Raw genomic sequence first — 19,227 nt, forward strand, 5'->3', positions numbered from 1 at the left:
TGCTAAAATTTTTAAAACTTACTGGGCTAGATAATTAACATTTTGCCTCATTTGCACCTCTAAAACCTTCCATTTTCATGTCTTGCAGCAAGCATCTTCCTGAAAATGTCAGGCACTGCATAATGGAAGAGCTCTAATTTCAGTTTCCTATTAGTAAAACATCTTAATAAAAATAGGTTGCTTCCTGCTATATTTCATTCAGTTGTTGAATATAAGCTGATGTATTCTCATGTACAAAACCCTTAGAAAACATAGAAATATTCCTATTCTGCACGGGCAAATTTAGAATTAACAGAAGATGTTTCATAAATTTCTCTTACTTCATGATTTTTATTCAAAATGCCATGTAAAAAAGAGAGGACAGCAAATAGCTCTGGTACTGGGCAGCCCCAGCTCTGCAGTAGGCTACTGATTCAGCTGTTAACCTGGGCTGCTTAAACCAGTGCTGCTGGCTGGCTGGAGGGCAAGGCGCAGCCCTCTGCATCCAGCCTTGATCTCCATCCCTGCATGGGGAAGGAAAGCCCGAATCTCTGCCCTCTTGCGGCTTGTACTGCTTGCTGGTGAGGCTGTCTGGCTGAGCCCAGCAAGGTGGGAGAGAAGGAAGAGATGATGGGGGAATAATGACCACAGACAGCACTTACTGTGGGGACCTTCATGCTGACAGTTGCCCACCTGCCACAAATTTGCTCCAAGGCTCATTGTTCCACCCGTGTTTCCCTGCTTCTGGCTTTGAACTCCCACCTCTGCCTCCTGCAAAGTGCACATCTGTGCTCTGCCATCCCAAAACCGCCAACAGTGCTGCTGTTTTCAATAGGTGGGCCTAGTTTTTCTGAGTTATCTGGTCAGTGGCACACTGTAGATGCCAGTGCAACTATGAAAATGTCTTCACGGGGCAGAATTATACTACTTTTAGGAGCTAGAGGAACAATTGTGTTTTCTGGCTTAGGTGGAAGGCAGTTACAAGTACTCCTGCCCACACCATGCACTAGGAGTGTGTTTTCCCACTGTTGTGTAGAACAGGCGTTCTGTTTCTTACTTTTAGCGCAATGTCCAATTTTTTTGTAGCAGAACTGAGATATATATAAGTATAGGAGAGGCAATGTAAGAAGAAAGACAAAATAGACAAAGGCAACAGCTTCTCAGGCTGACAAAATGTCTGAGCATTTTATGCTTCTCCTAACCTTCCACTTTATTTCACTCTTCCTGCAAAGCAGATCAGTGCTGTTAAAAAGCAGACAAGTACACATAGCTTTGTGGCATGTGGTACTTGGGCTTCCTTATCTCTTTATGAATGATGCCTGTGTAAGCACAGTCACCACTAGAAACTTGAATAAGTTTGTTCTCATTCTTGGAATGCAGAAGTTGGTTTTAGGCTCCATTATGGAGGAGCTTTGAGCTTCTTTGTGGTGTAAGGTGCCATTGGAAGCTGAATGTTACTGACTTTTATAATACCTACCCAGCTTTCTTTTTTTTCCTGTGGTATCCTGTTCTTATCCAGTTAATCAGTATAATGAGATTTGCTTACAAAGTGACAATGACTGCGATCTTTTTTGGATGCATTGTTCTTGTTGAACAGCTAGGCCCAGATAGTGGTGGTTAGTAGCATGAAGTCTAGTTGGAGGCCAAAAATTAGCATTGTACCCCAGGGGTCAATATTGTGTCCACTCCTTTTCAACACCTTCATGAATGATCTGGATGTTGTGGCAGAGTGTACCCTCAGCAAGTTTGCAGATAGATGAACTGGGGAGAGGTGGTTGATACACCAGAGTGTTGCATCTCAGTCCAGGTGGACCTCAACGAACTAGAGAAATGGGCTGACAAGAACCGCATATCCAACAAGGGGAAGTGCCAAGTCTTGCACATGGGGAGGAACAGCCCCATGCACCACTGTATGCTGGGGCCTGACCAGCTGGAAAGCAGATTTGCAGAAAAGGACGTGGGTTATTGGTGGACACCAAGTTGAGCATGGACCACCAACACATCGTTGAAGCAGAGAAAGCTGTGTCCTGGTTGCATTAGGAGCATTGCTGCCAGTAGGTCAAGAGAGGTGATCCTTCCCCTGTACCCAGTACTGGTGAGGCCACACCTGGAGTGCTGGGTCCAGTTCTGGTCTCCATGGTACAAGACACACATAGACATACTGAAGAGAGTCCAGCAAAGGGGCACTGAGATGAAAAGGCGCTGGAGCATCTCTCAAAAATCAAGAGGCTGAGAGACCTGAAACTCTTCAGCCTGGAGAAATGACCTGTGAAGTATGTCATCAGTATGCACACATACCTGAAAGAAGGGAGTAAAGAAGATAGAGCTGGGCTCTTTTCAGTGGTGCCTAGTGTCAGGACCAGAGGCAATGGGCACACACTGAAACACAGGAGGTTCCCCCTGAATATCAGGAAACGGTTTTCCACTGTGAGGGTGACTGAGATTTTCAGAAGCTGCCTGAAAACTGTCCTGTGTATCTGGCCCTGAATGTCCCTGCTTGAGTAGGAGGCTTGGACCAGATAACTTCTAGAGGTCTCTTCCAACCTCAATCATTCTGTAATTCTGTGATTAAAGTACAGTTTTACTGTTGACAAGTCATTTCAACTTTATGATATTTTAATAAGCATCAACCTTTAATTTATTGAGAGCAGCAGAAGAAAGGCAGGTAACTGGTTGGTTCGAATGGGTTTACAATGGCAAGATGAACTGTGCAGTTAGAGCAGCAATCGTAAATGCATTGCTGTGTGATAAACATTAGAGGTAAAAGTCCTTTTATATCTTCAGCCAAAAGAAGTTTTTGACTTAAGCAGTAGCTGCATTTCTCAGAAGAAACTTGTCATCTGTCACCCTTACTTCACAGCATTGTCCTGTACAGAAATGTGGGAGCTCTCCTGGGCATGTGCAGTGGAAAGCAGACCTATGCTCTTCCCAGTATATCAATCTTTGATGAGGAGATCTCATAAACGCTTGTTACATGGGAAGTATGGGCTGAGTTTTTCAGCTCCTCACATTTTCTGTGCCCTAGTAACATGTCCCATCTTCTCTTTCACCATGTATAACACTGACAGGAAACTGAAAACTCTTCCACCTTCATTTAATAGAATTGCTGTGGGGTCAAACCTTTCTTCATATCTGATAAAAAGGCTCACTGCAAGAAATAAGTACAAAATTTCTGTTTTGTTTCTCTGCATCAGCATTGAATATAAATCCATAGACTACAGCTTTAGACTAATTAAGTCTCTCTAATGAGGTCTCTTCCTGTTATTGCAGACCATGGACAAATTGCCAGAAATATATACATTTGATTTTCAAAATGGAAAATGGATCATAAGGATGAAAACATGCTTACATTAAGAAATGATAATAGTAATTTAACTTAGAAACATCTGGTTTAGCCTTAGTGGAACACAAGCTGGCCTCTTAAAAGCTACATTTATTTGTTTGTGGCTATAATTCAGTGGAACTCAAAAAACCAAACAGACTTTACTCAAAAATTTCATTTGGGCTGGGCTCTAAGTTGCCAGATTTTGGAACAAAGGGAATCTTTATCTCAGTTTCTAAACTCCTTTAAGTGAATTTTGTAACACAAAGCCTGTCAAATGTTTAACTATCTTCATTATTGCAACACTGTAATATTTTAGATATTTATCATGACATAGCTTTAATGAAAACATATTGCTGTTTAAAATCACAGACCTCTGTGTTTCCTCATATGAAATGAAGTGATGGAAGTACACACATGCCCATGGTTTTGGTGAGGTGTTTTTGTGTCAGGCATATAACATACTTGTACAGTACTTGGGAGAAGATTCCTCATAAAACAGACATTAAAAGCACACTGAATAATTAAAAAAAAAAAGCATTTTATATGCAGTACACTTTTGTCATGTCATATATAAAGGTATTACTTGGCTTCACAAGTGCTTGCATTTGCCAGTTGTTACCTTCATGGTTAACTTTATGATTGCAGTTGCTGCATTGCAACCTAATATGAGAGACCATTTGTAATGCTTTGTGATCTCATATTCTTCATTTCTGGTTAAGCCTTTCTGGCCTCACTGCATAAAAAAAATACATTATTTTAAATTTTTTATATTAGTATATTGATGTGTTTAGTCACAGATTTTTACTGATGACTGAATAAATGAGAATTTGGGATTGCTCAGTTTAAAGTGGTTGGAGCAAATTCACAAATCAAAGGAGATAGAACTGGCCTTTTATGACTTGAACAGGCTAGGTTTTCTACACAAAACTCTTACATAGGTTTCCACAGATCCTTTATACATTTCACAGAAGTATTTCAAAGTAAAAACTTTTATATCTCTCTTTAACATAGTGTGAGAGCTGGGCTAAAAGGACACAGATACTTTATGTCAGATTTGTGTGCTCTGCTTTAATCTGCTGCCCTTTAAAATATAACCTGTGATAGAAGGTTACCAGATTGTCTCCTGCTTTCATTGCAGTGTACACTCTCCTTTCTTTAAAAAAAAAAAAAAAATACATGTTTAATTTTAACATTTATGAGCATTGTAATTTTATTAGGGCTGAATCCTGAAAGATCCTAAGGACCAATATTTCCCATATTTTTCAGTGAATGTAAGTGTCTTCTCTGACATTCTTAGGAGTCTGATTGTTATACTGGTATATAGCAGATGGATATGACAGAGGGTGAGATTTGGCAGCACTGTAAGGCAGATATCAGCTTTACTATGACCGTCTCCAAGGGAGAGACAAGCACTCCAACAGAACTTCAAGCTGCTACTTTCAGTTTATTTTGGGGGTTCTTTATCTAGGTGCATGTTACTATGGTATTCCTAACCATGACAGGTGAACAATTGGCTGTTCAAAATACTACTGTTGTCTTATTTCAGCATTTGTGAAGTATTATATATTTATATAGTTCACTTGAGTGTACTTTTTTAGTTAAACTGAATTACTGTTCTTAGTTTGACAATATTAGTAGCATACAGTACAAAGAAAGTCTAAAAAATTTGTACACAGGCTATTATTTTGATTCAAGAATAAATATAATGGTTATTTCTGATTGACACAAATGAAGAAGCAGTATATTTTGTATGGGATTCATCACCAACCTTGAAGAAGTAGGGAATTCTACTGGAATGAGACTGCAAAATTTTAAACACTGGAAATTAAAAATTACTGTCATATTGTGCATCTCTTTGTGGATGAAAGACATGAGAAACCTTTTTCTACTCACATTTCTTTTTTTCAGAAATATCATTAGAAAACTTTCTTCTAAATGCGTAAAACTACTCATCTGTGTATTCTGGTTTTTATGCATTGAAACTCCACTGCTTCCACAAAAGCCATGCTTAAGATACAAATCAGAATTTGTGTGTATTTTCAAAAAGGTATAAACTTGAGCAACTCAATTCTCTCTTGTAGAAACAGTTCATAAAATGAGATGAGAGTTGGTGGAATATTCTCACAAAAATCAGAGCAACTCCTGTGGAATCAAGAAACTGCATAGGAAAGGTTCATGTGAGCTCTACTGGGAACGTTGCAGGCATCTGTGCATTTCAGTTTTTCTAAGTTAAGACTTCTGCTTAATTTCTGTCCATCGCTTACTACCGTCAAGAAAAATTAAAATCTTAAGACTTTCTGCAAATGTAAAAAATTCTTCCTTTCTAAATGTTTATGTTTCAGAAGTGTTGCTTAGTTAACCTGAAACAGCTTTGGGAACCTTCATGCTAAGTTTTTCATGACATTTATGCAAAAGCTAAAAGGATGCAAAAAATGGGCAGATAGTGAAAAATGAATAAAGACTACTTGTTTTCTTTTATAACACTAGATTTTATTTGAACAAGTGGGGTATAAATTGCTATAAAACATTTATATTTTTCATTTCTTTTTAGGTCTAACTGCGCTGAAAATATACGTAAGCACATCTTACATACAGGAAAGCATGAAGGAGTAAAAATGTATAACTGTCCTAAATGTGACTATGGAACCAATATCCCTGTGGAGTTTCGTAACCACTTGAAAGAACTACACCCAGACATTGAAAATCCTGATCTGGCGTACTTGCATGCTGGTAAGGTCATTCTTCCCTTTGCTTACAAATTCTTCTCTGTATGGGCATGCTTAAATGATTGTAATAAGAAAGCTAGCTGTTATCATTTATTCTGAAGAACATGATTTTAAAGTGGGCTTTGTCCTCTAAGTTTTCACAAGGGGGAAAGTTATGCATCAAACACTGAAATCCTTTCATGTTTCATAAGCAAAGCTTGCTGTTCAATATATAAACATCGGAAGTGTGTGCTATTTAGATGCCTGACTTTGAAGTCTAGTTGAACTTTTATAGAGAAATATTTTTTTTAACATTTGTATTAAGTCCTTCTGCCCAACCTATTCATCCAAGAACAGAAAAACTAAGAACAGAAAAACTACTAAGAAATACAGTGGCAAAATAATGTACCACTTTAAAAATATTCAATTTCATTACAAAAAAGCAGACAGTATTTGATATGAAAAGACAACAGCAGAGACCAATCAATAACTTACATGGAAGTTTTGAGGCTTCACGTTGGAGAGCACACACATGGAAGTCACTGGAGAAAGGTAAAATAGAAACATTGCTTTGGAAACAAGAATTACAAGAAAAAAGTTGAGGTGTTTCCAGTTTAGGAAGAAGAGTTCTTTTTGGTTGATATTCTACAGTTTAGAATAGAAGGCAGAAGTTTAATAGGAGCATCAAGTTAGGAGAAAAATAAAGAGTTCAGTGGCAAAAGGTTAGGAGAAATAATACAAAATTAGGCTGGAGCTTGAATGAAATGTGATCTTAACTCAGGAGAGGCAGATAACTTAGACATCACTGGGTGGGAAGACAAGTCAGAGCAGTGGGAAAAAAAGAACAGATGGTAAGAAGAAAGATTTGGGGAATCCAGAGGAGGAAGAAGCTACGTGGGCCAAATTCTCCCTAAGATGCAAATTAATCTTCTATTGAAGTACTACTATTAGTACTGCTGTGTCAGATTTTAATCTTCTTCTGTAAGGAATTGATCTCATAATTTGAGACCCTTGTACTTCTAAAAAGCCATAACCTAGAGGGCTTTCTTTCAGCTTTGTGCAGTGCGTATGCTCAAGTTATTTTAAAACCTCTCAGTCTTCTCAAAATGACTGCTTGCTTTCCTGGCTAGAGGCAGTGTATTATTTGTACCATATATTTCTATTTGCCAAGTATTCCACTTCATTTTGGAACCAATCATCATGTCATGTCAGCATATGGTGGATAATATCTGGATGTGCAAACAAAATGCCAGTTGGCGGAATACCAATTTCAAAATAGGTCAGAAAACTGGTCACATTTCACCATAGTTCTCATTAACGTGAATGAATATTCAGCTCCAAGCTTAAATTCAGACACTGTTGGATTTTTACTACAATAATCCCCCTTAAAATAATATGAAAACCCATAATGCTTTCAATAGAGAGATATACAGACATAACACAGATAGCTATAACAGTGGTAGAATCATGAGAATTTTTCCAAAATTACAAAATCTGTGTAAGTTTTCGTGTTATTTTTTCAAGACTGTATCTAAATAAATGAAGTTCTCATTGCAGCATGCTGTGGTTAAAACTATTCAACTTGCTTGTCTTTGCAACAAAGGAAACCTGTCATCAGTGTGTTTTATACTAGCAATATCTATTTTATGTACATTCATTCTTATACTGTAGAAATTCCCTTGCACTAAACAGGGTGCTGTACAAACATATTAATACTAACAAAAACTGGTTATCACCTAATTCTTGCCAGGCTGGCCTAGAATTGGTATGCAACAGAAATGTTGAAATATTGTTTGAATAATCCTATTGCTAAAAGGGTGATACTTTATTTTCCTTCCAGGAAGAAATACTATTAAAGCGGGACCTTGGTGATAATTGTGCATTCACATCAGTCTTTAATTAAAGAGCTTTTAATTTCTTCTTTTCAATCCATTTCTGACTGCTGGACATCTGAGACTTAAAGGTTTTACAAAAGGTTTTTAGAGGAATGAGGGGATAACTCCCATGCCCTGGCCAACATCCCTTATCAAAATAAGATTTTTTCTTTGTCTGGTTCATGGTTACTGATGACTTATTGGTCATTGGCTGCACCCACAGAGAATCCACAACACGACATAGAACCCTTCAGGATGCCAGGAGTATGAAAGTGTCGTACAAGATTGATTATTTTAAACTTAAACATATTTACCTGTCTTTTGTGTTCTAATATTGTTTTGTAACTGGAAAGCCAGCCCCTTTACTTCTTTGAGCAGAATAGGGATAGAATAAGTCTCATCACTGACATAAAGACAGCCACCAAATCCAGCCTTGCAGAACTAGTTACAAACTCCTTCAGCACAAGCCACCAAGAATGAAGCTGTGGGGTCCTTTAAGATGTGTGTGGGACTAAATATCAAGCCTGTTTCTTATCTGTAAAATTAAGATTATCATTTGGATTTCTAATTCAAAACTAATGCTATTTGTAATATAATGCTCTCACACTAATTTCTGCTTAGCTTTCTTTGCCTGCTACTGTACTGCTTTATGGGGTCAGGAGCAGTAAGAAGCTTGAAGAAGCTACATTTCAAAGAGAGAGGCTGTGGAAGCTGGAAGGCAGAACAAGTTAGGTTCTACATGAGTAAGGACGATTCTGTAATTGATATGTAATAGCACTTGCTGTTCTGCATCTTTGAAATCCTGTATAATGTGAGGAATTGATACATGGAAATACCACAAAACCATTTGTAAAATAGGTGCAATGCCTTCAGACTTTCTTTTCTCTTTCCGTTATAGGCTCTGTCATAGAGGGAGGTATTTAACTATCCAGCTATATTCCTTATAAACCCAATGAAGTATCATTATATATTTTAAAACAATGGCAGTCTAGAAAATACTTTTGTCTCTTTGTTTTGAAACTCACTGCATTTGAGCAGCAGACCTTTTATGCACACAAACCAACAAAGAGATATAAGCATCTGTACATAAAATTATAGATTGAATTTGATAGATTACACTTCAAATACCGGTTTATGCGGCCATCCTCTAATTTTTATACAAATCACCATCTTTTTTAAATGTCATTGTGTATTGTTTTGTAAAAGCTTTCTGCCTGCTTCTTGATACTCTCTGACCCATTTTCTCAAGGTCTGTGTTGAAATTAAAAATTTATTTGAAAAAAAGCCAGAAATCCAGTGATTGTTGATTATCCACAATATTCATTTATTTTCTTTTGAATATCACATTTGAGATGCCAATAGATTTTATAAATGTTCTAGAACAGAAGTGAGCTTACTGCAGTTAATGTTTTAGTCATAGAAATTTGGTTCCAATGAAAACTATTCATGTTATTCTTGTAATCAATGTGCAAATCTGAAAATTTTTCATTGCAAATGGAAAATTAATACAAGTGAATTGTCATATTATGTTGATTACTATAATTTTGGTGATTTTTTTTCAATGAGGCGATTTGATGAAAAATATTTCTGATTTGCTTACTGTGGACTTGTCTGTATGGCAAGTCTCAAAGCTGAAGAAATCTTTGGATTGATTCTTATATGCATTGCATTTCTAAAATTCTTAGATATGTTTTTTTCCTCCGACTGATGCAACATCTCAGTACCCAGTTGAACTGAGTCTGAATACTTTGAGCAGTGGGACAGGGGAAGGGCTCGTAACTGTAGTGGAACTTGAAAGGGGTCAGTACCCCAGCTGTCTTTCAAAGTGCTTTGTCTGCTTTGCAGCATCACTTGGTAGTGATGATTTCAGTTTGAACTAAATGTTCATCATTTAGGAGTTCTTGTCTTATAAACATTATGATACTATTATGATGCATTATTTATAGCTAAAGAGTGCAATATCTATGGCTCGACATCTCCATTATTCCAATAGCTGCAGAGACCATGGCATCTCACTGTGTTCATAGTAGTCTTCTGTGAATACTAAAATGGCCGTAAGGCAAAAAGCTCTTCAGAGAGAAGAGGAGCAGTTTGCTCATTATTGTTTTCATGATCATGTGGAAAGTTATGTGATGATGCTCTTTTTTTTCTGTATCGTTACTTCTGTGCTGCACTGTTAAAAGTGAACATGGATCCCAAGAATGAGCACTACTCTAGGAAAACAGAATAACCCTGGTTTTTACTGAGTGACTGCTATAATGGGCTTGCTCTCTGTTTGCGTTTCCCATGTGAAAAATAGGTGCAGTGCTGACACAGTTTGAGTCACAAATCTTTTGCTAGAAAATGGCTTCACAACAGTCAGTTGTGATTAGGGAACTGTTTAAGGTGTTGAATGAAAATTTGGGGATGTTTTGCTAAATTTAAACTTTGCAGTCATGCAAAATCTGTCTTGGAAGTCTTGCTTTTTTTTAAAAAGGAAAAGCAGATCAATTCATTGTACTCTTCAGTAAGTTTGTTTTAGCTTTGAAAATGGTAAAGTTACACAGCATATTTTGAGAGTCTGCCACCCTGGGCCCTGCGAGTAGCAGTGGAGGATTTCTTACTCTATGGATCCTGGCAGATCTAAAAGCATGAGCCACTTCCCTTCGCTTCACAGATGTGTTTGTGGGAATTCTTGGAAGTATAGTTTTGTGTGCCTGTGACTCCGTGAAAATTATAGGTGCCTCTGGGGCTGGGCATCTACAGAACAACGATCGTGACGATAGTGTTTTGGCAGTTGGCTGCCTACGTGGTGATTGAACGCTTAGTGCTTATGAAGAGTTACATAATTCATGACCAAAATGCTAGATAGGTACTTGATTATAGTGTATGAGTTGCTTCACAGGGAGAAAATATCAGACATGCACTACTCTTAATCTAGCTGAGAAAAGCCTAAGAAAAATCAGTTACTGAAAGCGTAGTCAGACAAATTGAAATGAGAAATAAGGTGGAAACACTTACATAGGAGGTCGATTGAGCTCTGGCAGCAGCTAGCAAAAGAAATTATCCCTGTTCCATTCCTTTGAGCCTTGAGAAGACTGGGTGTCTTTCTGGAAGATAGGTTTCAGGAGCACCCAAGGTTGCTGGGTTCACTGCAAAACTAATTAAGCGTTATTTAAGGGGCTTTGATATGCCAGAAGTCAGACTATTATCTAATAGTCCTTTCTGCTCTTAAATCTTGAAGCAGTGTTAATCTACAGCCTTTTAGTACGGGTTATGTTTGTGAATCTCAAGTACTTAGGTGTTGCGATATCAAAGGAGTAGCTGAGGAGACATGTAAGCACCCCAAAGTGTTCTTTCTCATAGAGACCACACTTCCAACGTTGGTGCTAAACTCTTATTGTCTCTGAGCCTGAAGTACCTGTGTCTGAGTAGAGATACACCTGTCTAAAATAATTTTCTTTCTGGTGCTTCATTAAATCCTCAATAAAATACACTGGTATATACATTCATTTAAATAATTATATAAGGTGTTTGAAGAATCCGTATGAAATTCTGCTCTTTTGGTTGTCAGTTGCCTTATTGTGTTATTGCCTTCTGAGATCTTAAATCAATGAAAAGACAGTTCAATTAATCATCTATCCACCAAGCTGGGCCTATATCCTGCTCTTTTCTTGTTTAGATTAGGGGAACAGAGTTAAGGGATGGTTTAGTTCTTTCCAGAGAGCAGTGAAAAGGAGACATTTACCTCAGAGTCCTTTCTATGCATGTTTAAGAAATATTTTTCAAAGCTATAAATGCACTTTTTGAAAGGCTGTGCTCACAATATGTTCCTCTTTCAGTTTCTGTAGCTTTTGAAGAGCAAGGCTATACTAGTTGCCCACAATGTGATTACATCATCAACGGACAAAATTGCGATCCTATCGGTGGTAACAGTTGCAATATTCATGAATGGAATTCTGAAAGTTCAAATAGTTAATCCCAAATACAATTGTGATCTTTATCCCACTTGACAGCTACATATATCAAATTATTAAGAGAAAAAATTGATTGCTAAAAGTTATGGTGTGATCTATTATGTGATTTTATCAAGGTATAACTCTATTGCCGAGTGGAAACTGAAGACTTACTCAGAATGTGAATTGGACACACATAACCTGATAATATAATGATTATACTAGTGTCCTAGTGCTTTTCTACTTCAAAATTTTTCTTTTTCTTTTTTTACTTGTCCTTTCTCTTGCATTTTCTGACTCTGTAGTAGAAAATATAAAGTAGGAAAAAAAAACTTGAAAAAATGGAATAATAAACCCCTGTTTATTCTTACACTCTCTGAATTTATCAAGCTACAAAAATATAAAATCAGTGAGTGCTATTTATCAATGGAATAATGGAAATACAAGTCAGTTGAGTACCCATCCAAACTTGTAATTCATACCTGAAGTCAAGCCCTGAAAGAACGGATACGCAGTCTGTTTGCAAGCGTATTTAACTTTTTTCCGAGAATAGTAATGTTCTTAGTCTTTATCACTGTTTAAATAAAATACTTTAAGTAAAATACTTTAAATGCTGTAATTTGAAACAATATTAAAAATCTGTCCTTGCTGAGATATAGGCAAATCAGGTAGAAGTTTTTACAGTAACAGAATATTGCTTTGGTTTTTAGTCAGATAAAACATTATTTTTGATGGCTGGTGTACTTAAAAAAAAAGGCAGCAGCAGCTTTGCTTCAAACAGGTTTGTTCTTGTCATAGCTATTAGTGCCAGTCTTTCAATAGCATGTCATGTTGATTGGCAGACACTCCCTTTCCTCTTTTGTGAAGAATAATAATTTTAGTGTGTGCTTGAAATAAAAACCTAGTATAAATGATTTTCTGTTTGTAAAGGAGAAAACTAGGTTCCTTACAACCTATGTAGATTGCATATTATTGTGTTTCGGGAAAAATTAATCTGTGTTTTAAAAGAAAACCTGTAACTGAAGTAATTTAATTGTTTTTATAACTGTCTTCTATTAGAAGGGTTTGTAAGCCTGGAGCTTCCATGGCCAGTATCCTTATTTAGGTGGTCATGACCATAGAGTTAGTTCTTTTCAGGTAGTAATTAAAGTGAAAAAAAAAAGGAAGTCATGAAAGTATTTTTTCCTTCTTACTATTATGTAACTTTTACTAGTGCTGTTGAAGAGCTTAAGGACTCCTTTCATAGTCCCTTAGTTCCTTTTCCTGAACAGTCAGCATATATTGCTTCTGAGTGACATGAAAGAAGGTGTTGAAATATTTTGATGCAAATATTAAATCATCTAATATGCAAAGCCCACCACTATTAATATTTAGAATATAGTTTTAAATGAAGAGGAAAATACTGCCTAGACCAATGTATAGAATGCCTCTTTAATGCCTCTGATCAGTAGAGGTATAATGCCTGTCATTTTGTGCACCTCTTTTCCATCAGAGAGTTGGTGTGAAGCTTCAGGGCCATCACATAAGTGATTTTCATCTTCTGCATAGTAGCAATGGCATTTGTAGTCACAATCCTTCATTCTGTTCAATGCCTTTCTTGCCCATGGCCCACGGCTTTGGGAAATTCCTAGTCATTCCCTTCTGAAGACCTGTCCCAGCTTGTCACAGAACAGCTAGTTTTTTGTGGGATGTGTTTTTACTCCTGAGCAGCTTGAATCTCTTTGCCCATGTCTAAACATTTAATTTGGGTGTGGCACTCACGTGCTTTCCTGTCATTCTTCCCTGTGGTATCCTGGTTTCCAAGGTGAGGAACCATTTAGCTGATATGGAAGGAGGCTATGCCACACAGAAATTTTCTGTTAGGCTCTATGCCCACCTTATTTGCCCTCAAAAAAACCTGAGAGTCCTAAGAAATAGAAAGTTCTTAGTTTTTCTTTAATTTTTTTTTTCCATTAGAGTATAATATGCAACTTGAAAAAGAATGTGAAAATGCTGATTTAGAAAGTGTTGTAAATTTTTAGTTTAGGAATATGTAAAACACATATATTATATAAAATGGTATATAAATATTTATGTGTTTATATATAGCTAATACATTAGAGAAATATTTTTTATAACTTTTATTTCTTTGAAAAAAAATATAAATAATTAATATCACAATGGTGGCATTCCCATTATGAACACATTATTTACTTACATGGAGATTTGAGCTAACCGTACTTCAAAGACCTGGGGCACTGCATTTCAATATAACCACATAGCAGAGTGCATTTTGCCTACATAATGCTACCACATCTTGGCCTCTTTAACTATGGCTGTGTGTTATTTAGAGAGCATTTAAAATTTTCTCTTCCTGTAAGATGCTACCAACATCTCAGCAACCTGCACTGAAAGAGTGACTCTTGGAAAAGAAACCATTAACATTTGTAAATCTGCTTTCATTTACTTGCAAGCCATTGTCTGAATTTTCAATTTTTTTAAAACTTACACAAAGGAATTATTTGCTTGATACACAGAAACTGACAGAAATAATAGCAAATAATTTCACAATCAGAAAAGTATTGAAGCAAATGTGAGTAATGTTAGGCATAGAAGGACTGAATACAGTGTTACTTGTGTGCTCAGTGCCTTACTGCTTCAGGTCATGAGTGAGGAGAAGAGTCCTCAGCAATAATTGCTCCAATGAATCACAAATCATTGGCATTCCATGCTGATTTTTAAAATTTCTTTTGGGCTTTCTTTTTGTTTGCTTTCATTGATCCAATGTGTGCTGCCCCAACTTTCCATTAATTTCTTGACGTGGCATCTTGGATCTTGACCTTTGTAAGTAAGATGCCTTGTCTGACTGATACCCATGTTCTTTTGTACTTCTAATTCCTTTTTTACTTCCAATAGTTCTTCATAATTTTTCCCATCTTTTCATTTACCAGATCTTTGGTACCTTTCAAATGCTAAATGCTCTCCCATATATCCTTAGTAACCATGCTGGATTTTTCTGTCCTTTTTAATATTTAGGTTTTATTGGATGAATGTAGATTGCACCTTCTCTAACTGTACCTTAAATAATTGCCACTTAAGGGAATTAAGAAGTACAAGGGAAGGAAAATGCTGACCCATAGACTAAGCAGAAGGAAAAAACGTTCCCACTGGGTCCAATTTCCTAAGAAGGACCATCAGGATAGTGACTAGGGCCTGAAATTATGGGCCGAATGACCTCTAAAAAATTATCAGCTCAAAGAGGAGCTTGTCTAAAACTGTTTGCACTAAAGGAAATGAAGATAGGTAGAAGTCTCACAGAAGAAAGATTGCTTCACTTTCGTGGTGAACATATAAGAGCGTATATGAAACTATATCTCATATAAATACACTGCACGCCAACTGTCTATAATTCTTGTATCATGTTAGAAAAACATGGAGGCAGATATCATATCTCTTAACTCTCAGCAGGCCAGTTAGTGGGGAACCCCTTTTTCTAAATGGGAAGATAGAAAGTGCATCTACTGAATTTAAGCTATTTTATGCAGGTCTTGCATTTATTGGGACGAGTGCATGCTCATCAATATCTAATGTCAAAGAAATGGCTTGTACTACAGAAACCACTGCAGATTTCATACAGATGTTTTCATTCTCTGAGTCATTACAGTATGATTTTCATCTAATATTCTCTTATAGTAAAAAGGAACCTTAAAGTGAGTGCAATTTTCATATAAATTGCATAGGAACCTGAGCATTAATGAAAACTTTGGGCTTCAGATAATACAAATCACTGGCTCAGCCTCCACATATCTGAATGAAGGGTAATGCTGGTTTAAATGGGTGCAATTCCAGTCGCTTGGGTGTGGGAAGTACAAGAGGTGTCTGGCAACTAGAGGCAAAGTTGCTGGGTATGTTTCTGCTGTGTAGTTAAAGGGACTTCTCAGATATTTGAAGAAGAAAATCAGTTACTGTTTGTCACAATCCCTGCTTAAATAACATTTCAGAAACTTAAATTATTGTTGTTGAAGAGCTTTTCATTAGTGGTCTTTGTACAGTAGCTGTAAGAGAGTTGGTTGCTACGTAGTGTTTGGAATGTAATGTCTAATGTACTTAAAGGCATTAAGATAACTACCGTATTACATGCTAAGCTATGACCCTACCTCTTTTATACCTTGCCAGAATGGTACTTGATATTCGAAGTCTAGGAAATAACAGCAGATAACAGTTCTAAGAACACAGTTTATAGAAGATTTAAAAGAATCGATCTACTTTGAAGTAGTAGTATCTAGAGGAAACATAAAATGAAAGCATCCTTTGATAGCAAAAAAAAAAAGAAAACCCTGATTATTTAGTTATCTCAAGAAACATTGGAAATTTTTAGGCAAACATTTTCAATTTAACATTGATTTTAAATTCAGCATATATATCTGAAATTCAGAACTGGATTGAAAAATTTGGAGTTAGGTGTTACTGTTTCAGTAGTTTTTGGAATGTATGATTAAGGTAAAATTAAAAAGGAGGAGCTGCTGTGAAATGTCTGGAGTCCTCACATATTAATGCCTGCCCCCCACCACAAAATGCCCAAGGAATAAAACTAGTTCAAGTCAATTCAATTTAGTCTCTTCTGCTAAGGATTTATCTATAAATCCTTACTTTTCCAATAATATTCAGTATTATTTTATTTGTTGTCAACCCTTTTGTTTGTAATCCACCTTCCTCTGAGAAAATTCAGCCACTGTCATAATTGTCACTACAATTTGCTGAGCTACTTGTGCTTGCTTCCACCTGCTGGAGTAAAAATCCTGAAATACGGAGTCATAGATTTATCAGTATATGAAAATCATGAAATATCAGTTATCTGTAATCAGTACAGCCTTACTTGTTTTATAGATTAGGAGGGCTAAGCCAGCAGGGGAATGCAATCCTCTCTTCTCTGTTGCAGTCGTGCAGGGCTCATTGCATATTCTGTTTCCTGCAAACCTTTGAGCTATTGAAATGACAAACTATCTCAGTATATTTCTCGGAATGTCTTGATTTAACAATTTTAAGAAAAAATTGTAGAAGCCTAGAATTATAAAATTGGCAAAACTGGAGTATTTTTGTTGAATAAAGTTATGTCCATATCTGACAGCTGATGTGCAACAAAAAGGTTTCTGAGAGAAGAATGGAACAGAGGTTCCTATTTCTGAAAGAGTGGGTCAGGGTGGGGATACTAGGCCAGGCATCTCCGTTACACAAAGAGTAAATGGTTATAAGTTAGTATAACCAGTATTCCTGAGGATCTTGGGAAAGCAGGGGCCTAATAATACTTTGATGGAGAGAACAGGACTCCACATTCTGAAAGTACTTTAACTTTGTTGCCATCTTCTCACCAAAATTGGAAAAAGTGATTGACTGGGGGGGGGGGGATGTTTTTGTATAAGGTAACTCAGAGTCCGGCATGAAGCACGTTTCAGTAAGTGGCTGTGCAGGTGAACATGTGGCTCGCAAACTAAAGATCCTCCTTTGCAACGACAGCTCCTGCTTTCTGTGGCAAATCTGTGCAATATGCAGAAATAATGCCTTAATCAGATGTTTCCACTGTGACAATGGTACTCTCTTAGGAGTGTTCAAATTCTTAACATTTTTTTTTTTAGTTTTATCTTGTAGGCTTTGTCTTTGCTTAAACTTCCAGCTTTTTTCTTTTTTTCTTTTTTTTCTCTTTTCCTAACTAGGATTTTCAAAATAAATGCAAATCCTTTCATATTAACATTAGTAGACAAACTGAGCTGATTGAGGTTATTTTTGCCAATATTTTTTTAAGGGAAGTCACTGTATAATTTGCAGTCTGATTGTTCCTGGTGCTGATTGGCAGACGTAGACCTTTCTTGGCTAATACAAAGTACAGATACTATAGAAAGAAATGGGAAATGTGAAATTGTACCTCCGTTTAAAATTTAAAGTTTATATTGCTAAAGTTTTTAGTGTGTTTGAATTTAGCTTTCATTTCATAACCTAGCATCACATTTCTCAAAGGGGTTCCCTATTTCTCCAAATAATGTTGTGTGCCTCCTACTGTCTTCTCTGGGCAGATACTTATAAATATTGGTGGAACATTAATATCTGTACTTTTTTTTAAGTTTTCCTAATTCACATTAGTATTTCAGGTATTTCCAGGAGAAGGCAATTATTGCCCATACACTGACACTGCAGCTACATTGTTAAACAGAAACATAAAAGTAGATTTGAAAGTCACAGATAATTTCTAATAGACTGACCATATAGGATGAATGAAGCCAAGTAATAGTCCTCAGGAATTTATGAATATAAATAGACCCATATTAACACTTACCAGCATTGTTCAAGCATTTACTACTAGATTACGTACTTGCACAATTATGATAGCACGTATCCTAAGATATTATGGTAGTTTTTAAGAAGCCTGAAGTGTTTTGGAAAGGCCAGGTTATCGGACTAACGCATATTTTAATAAGAAACTTCACAGGATTTGCATATAAACATAGTTTCTAATGCTGTAGTAAGCAAGTGCAGTGTTATGTAGAAGAAATTGCAGTATTCAGAACAGGGAGAAATAGAACTAAGTCAAGTTACCAGTCTGTATGTTGTTATGCTGAAATGCTATACCTTGCTACAGTATGGATTGTACATAGCAAGATGTTTTCCACTGATTGAAGGCCTTAGGCTTCTAAGATGCATAGATCTAAAGACTGTTGTTACAATTATACAAGGTAGGAGATAACTTAAGTGGCATATTTACATTTTCCAGTAAACTTTTCTTTTTGCTTTACATTGTTTAGAAATAGAGATTTAAATGTATTTAAGTGTTACAAATGTCTCAGCAAAGTAAGAATTGTGAAATTCTAAACGATATTGAAAGATGGGATTTGTCTAATTGGGCAAATTTTCAATTTTATAAGCTGAAATAGATATGTCATAAAATATAAAACTGAATTTATTGCATCTGTGTCATTCAAGCACACTTATTTTGCCATAGGAATACTGTATTTATATTTTGTGCATTTCTAAAACTACTTGTGATAAATTTACAGTTCTGTAGTATCATGATTTGGTTTAATTTTTATCATATAGAATCAAAATTTCATTGCCAATTTTGTATTTAAAGGCTTGTTAATCTGCATCGATTTCTTAGTTTGGTATGGATTCTGAGCTGAAAAATACAGTACATCACTGACTGTTCTATCACGTGACAGCGACTGATAAAGCATCCGTGCAGAAAGTGTCAGAAAAGGTTAATATTTATTGATTTTATGGCACTACAACCAATGTAGTTTTGCCATCAAAGATGTATGGCCACCAGCAATGGAATCTGTAAAATTGCAGGTTGGACACTAGTTTTTATTATAACCTATGCCAGTATTCTGGCCTTAAAAAATGACAGATATTTAATTTAAGACAAAAGGCTTTGAATGTGC

At 36.3% G+C, this 19,227-nt stretch overlaps 1 protein-coding gene across 1 annotated transcript in view; it reads left to right on the top strand.

The window, feature by feature from the left end:
• ZNF407 (zinc finger protein 407) overlaps window positions 1–19,227 on the top strand; it is a 334,216-nt gene that overhangs the window by 231,359 nt on the left and 83,630 nt on the right. The window contains exon 8 of the mRNA XM_062633107.1: window positions 5,856–6,034. Coding sequence (XP_062489091.1) covers window positions 5,856–6,034 — 179 coding nt within the window. The remainder of the gene's footprint in view (window positions 1–5,855; window positions 6,035–19,227) is intronic.

This window comes from Pezoporus occidentalis, unplaced genomic scaffold (assembly GCF_034315485.1).
Source record: "Pezoporus occidentalis ecotype Australia unplaced genomic scaffold, CSIRO_AGI_Poc_V1 ctg4, whole genome shotgun sequence".
Lineage (NCBI taxonomy): Eukaryota > Metazoa > Chordata > Aves > Psittaciformes > Psittacidae > Pezoporus > Pezoporus occidentalis.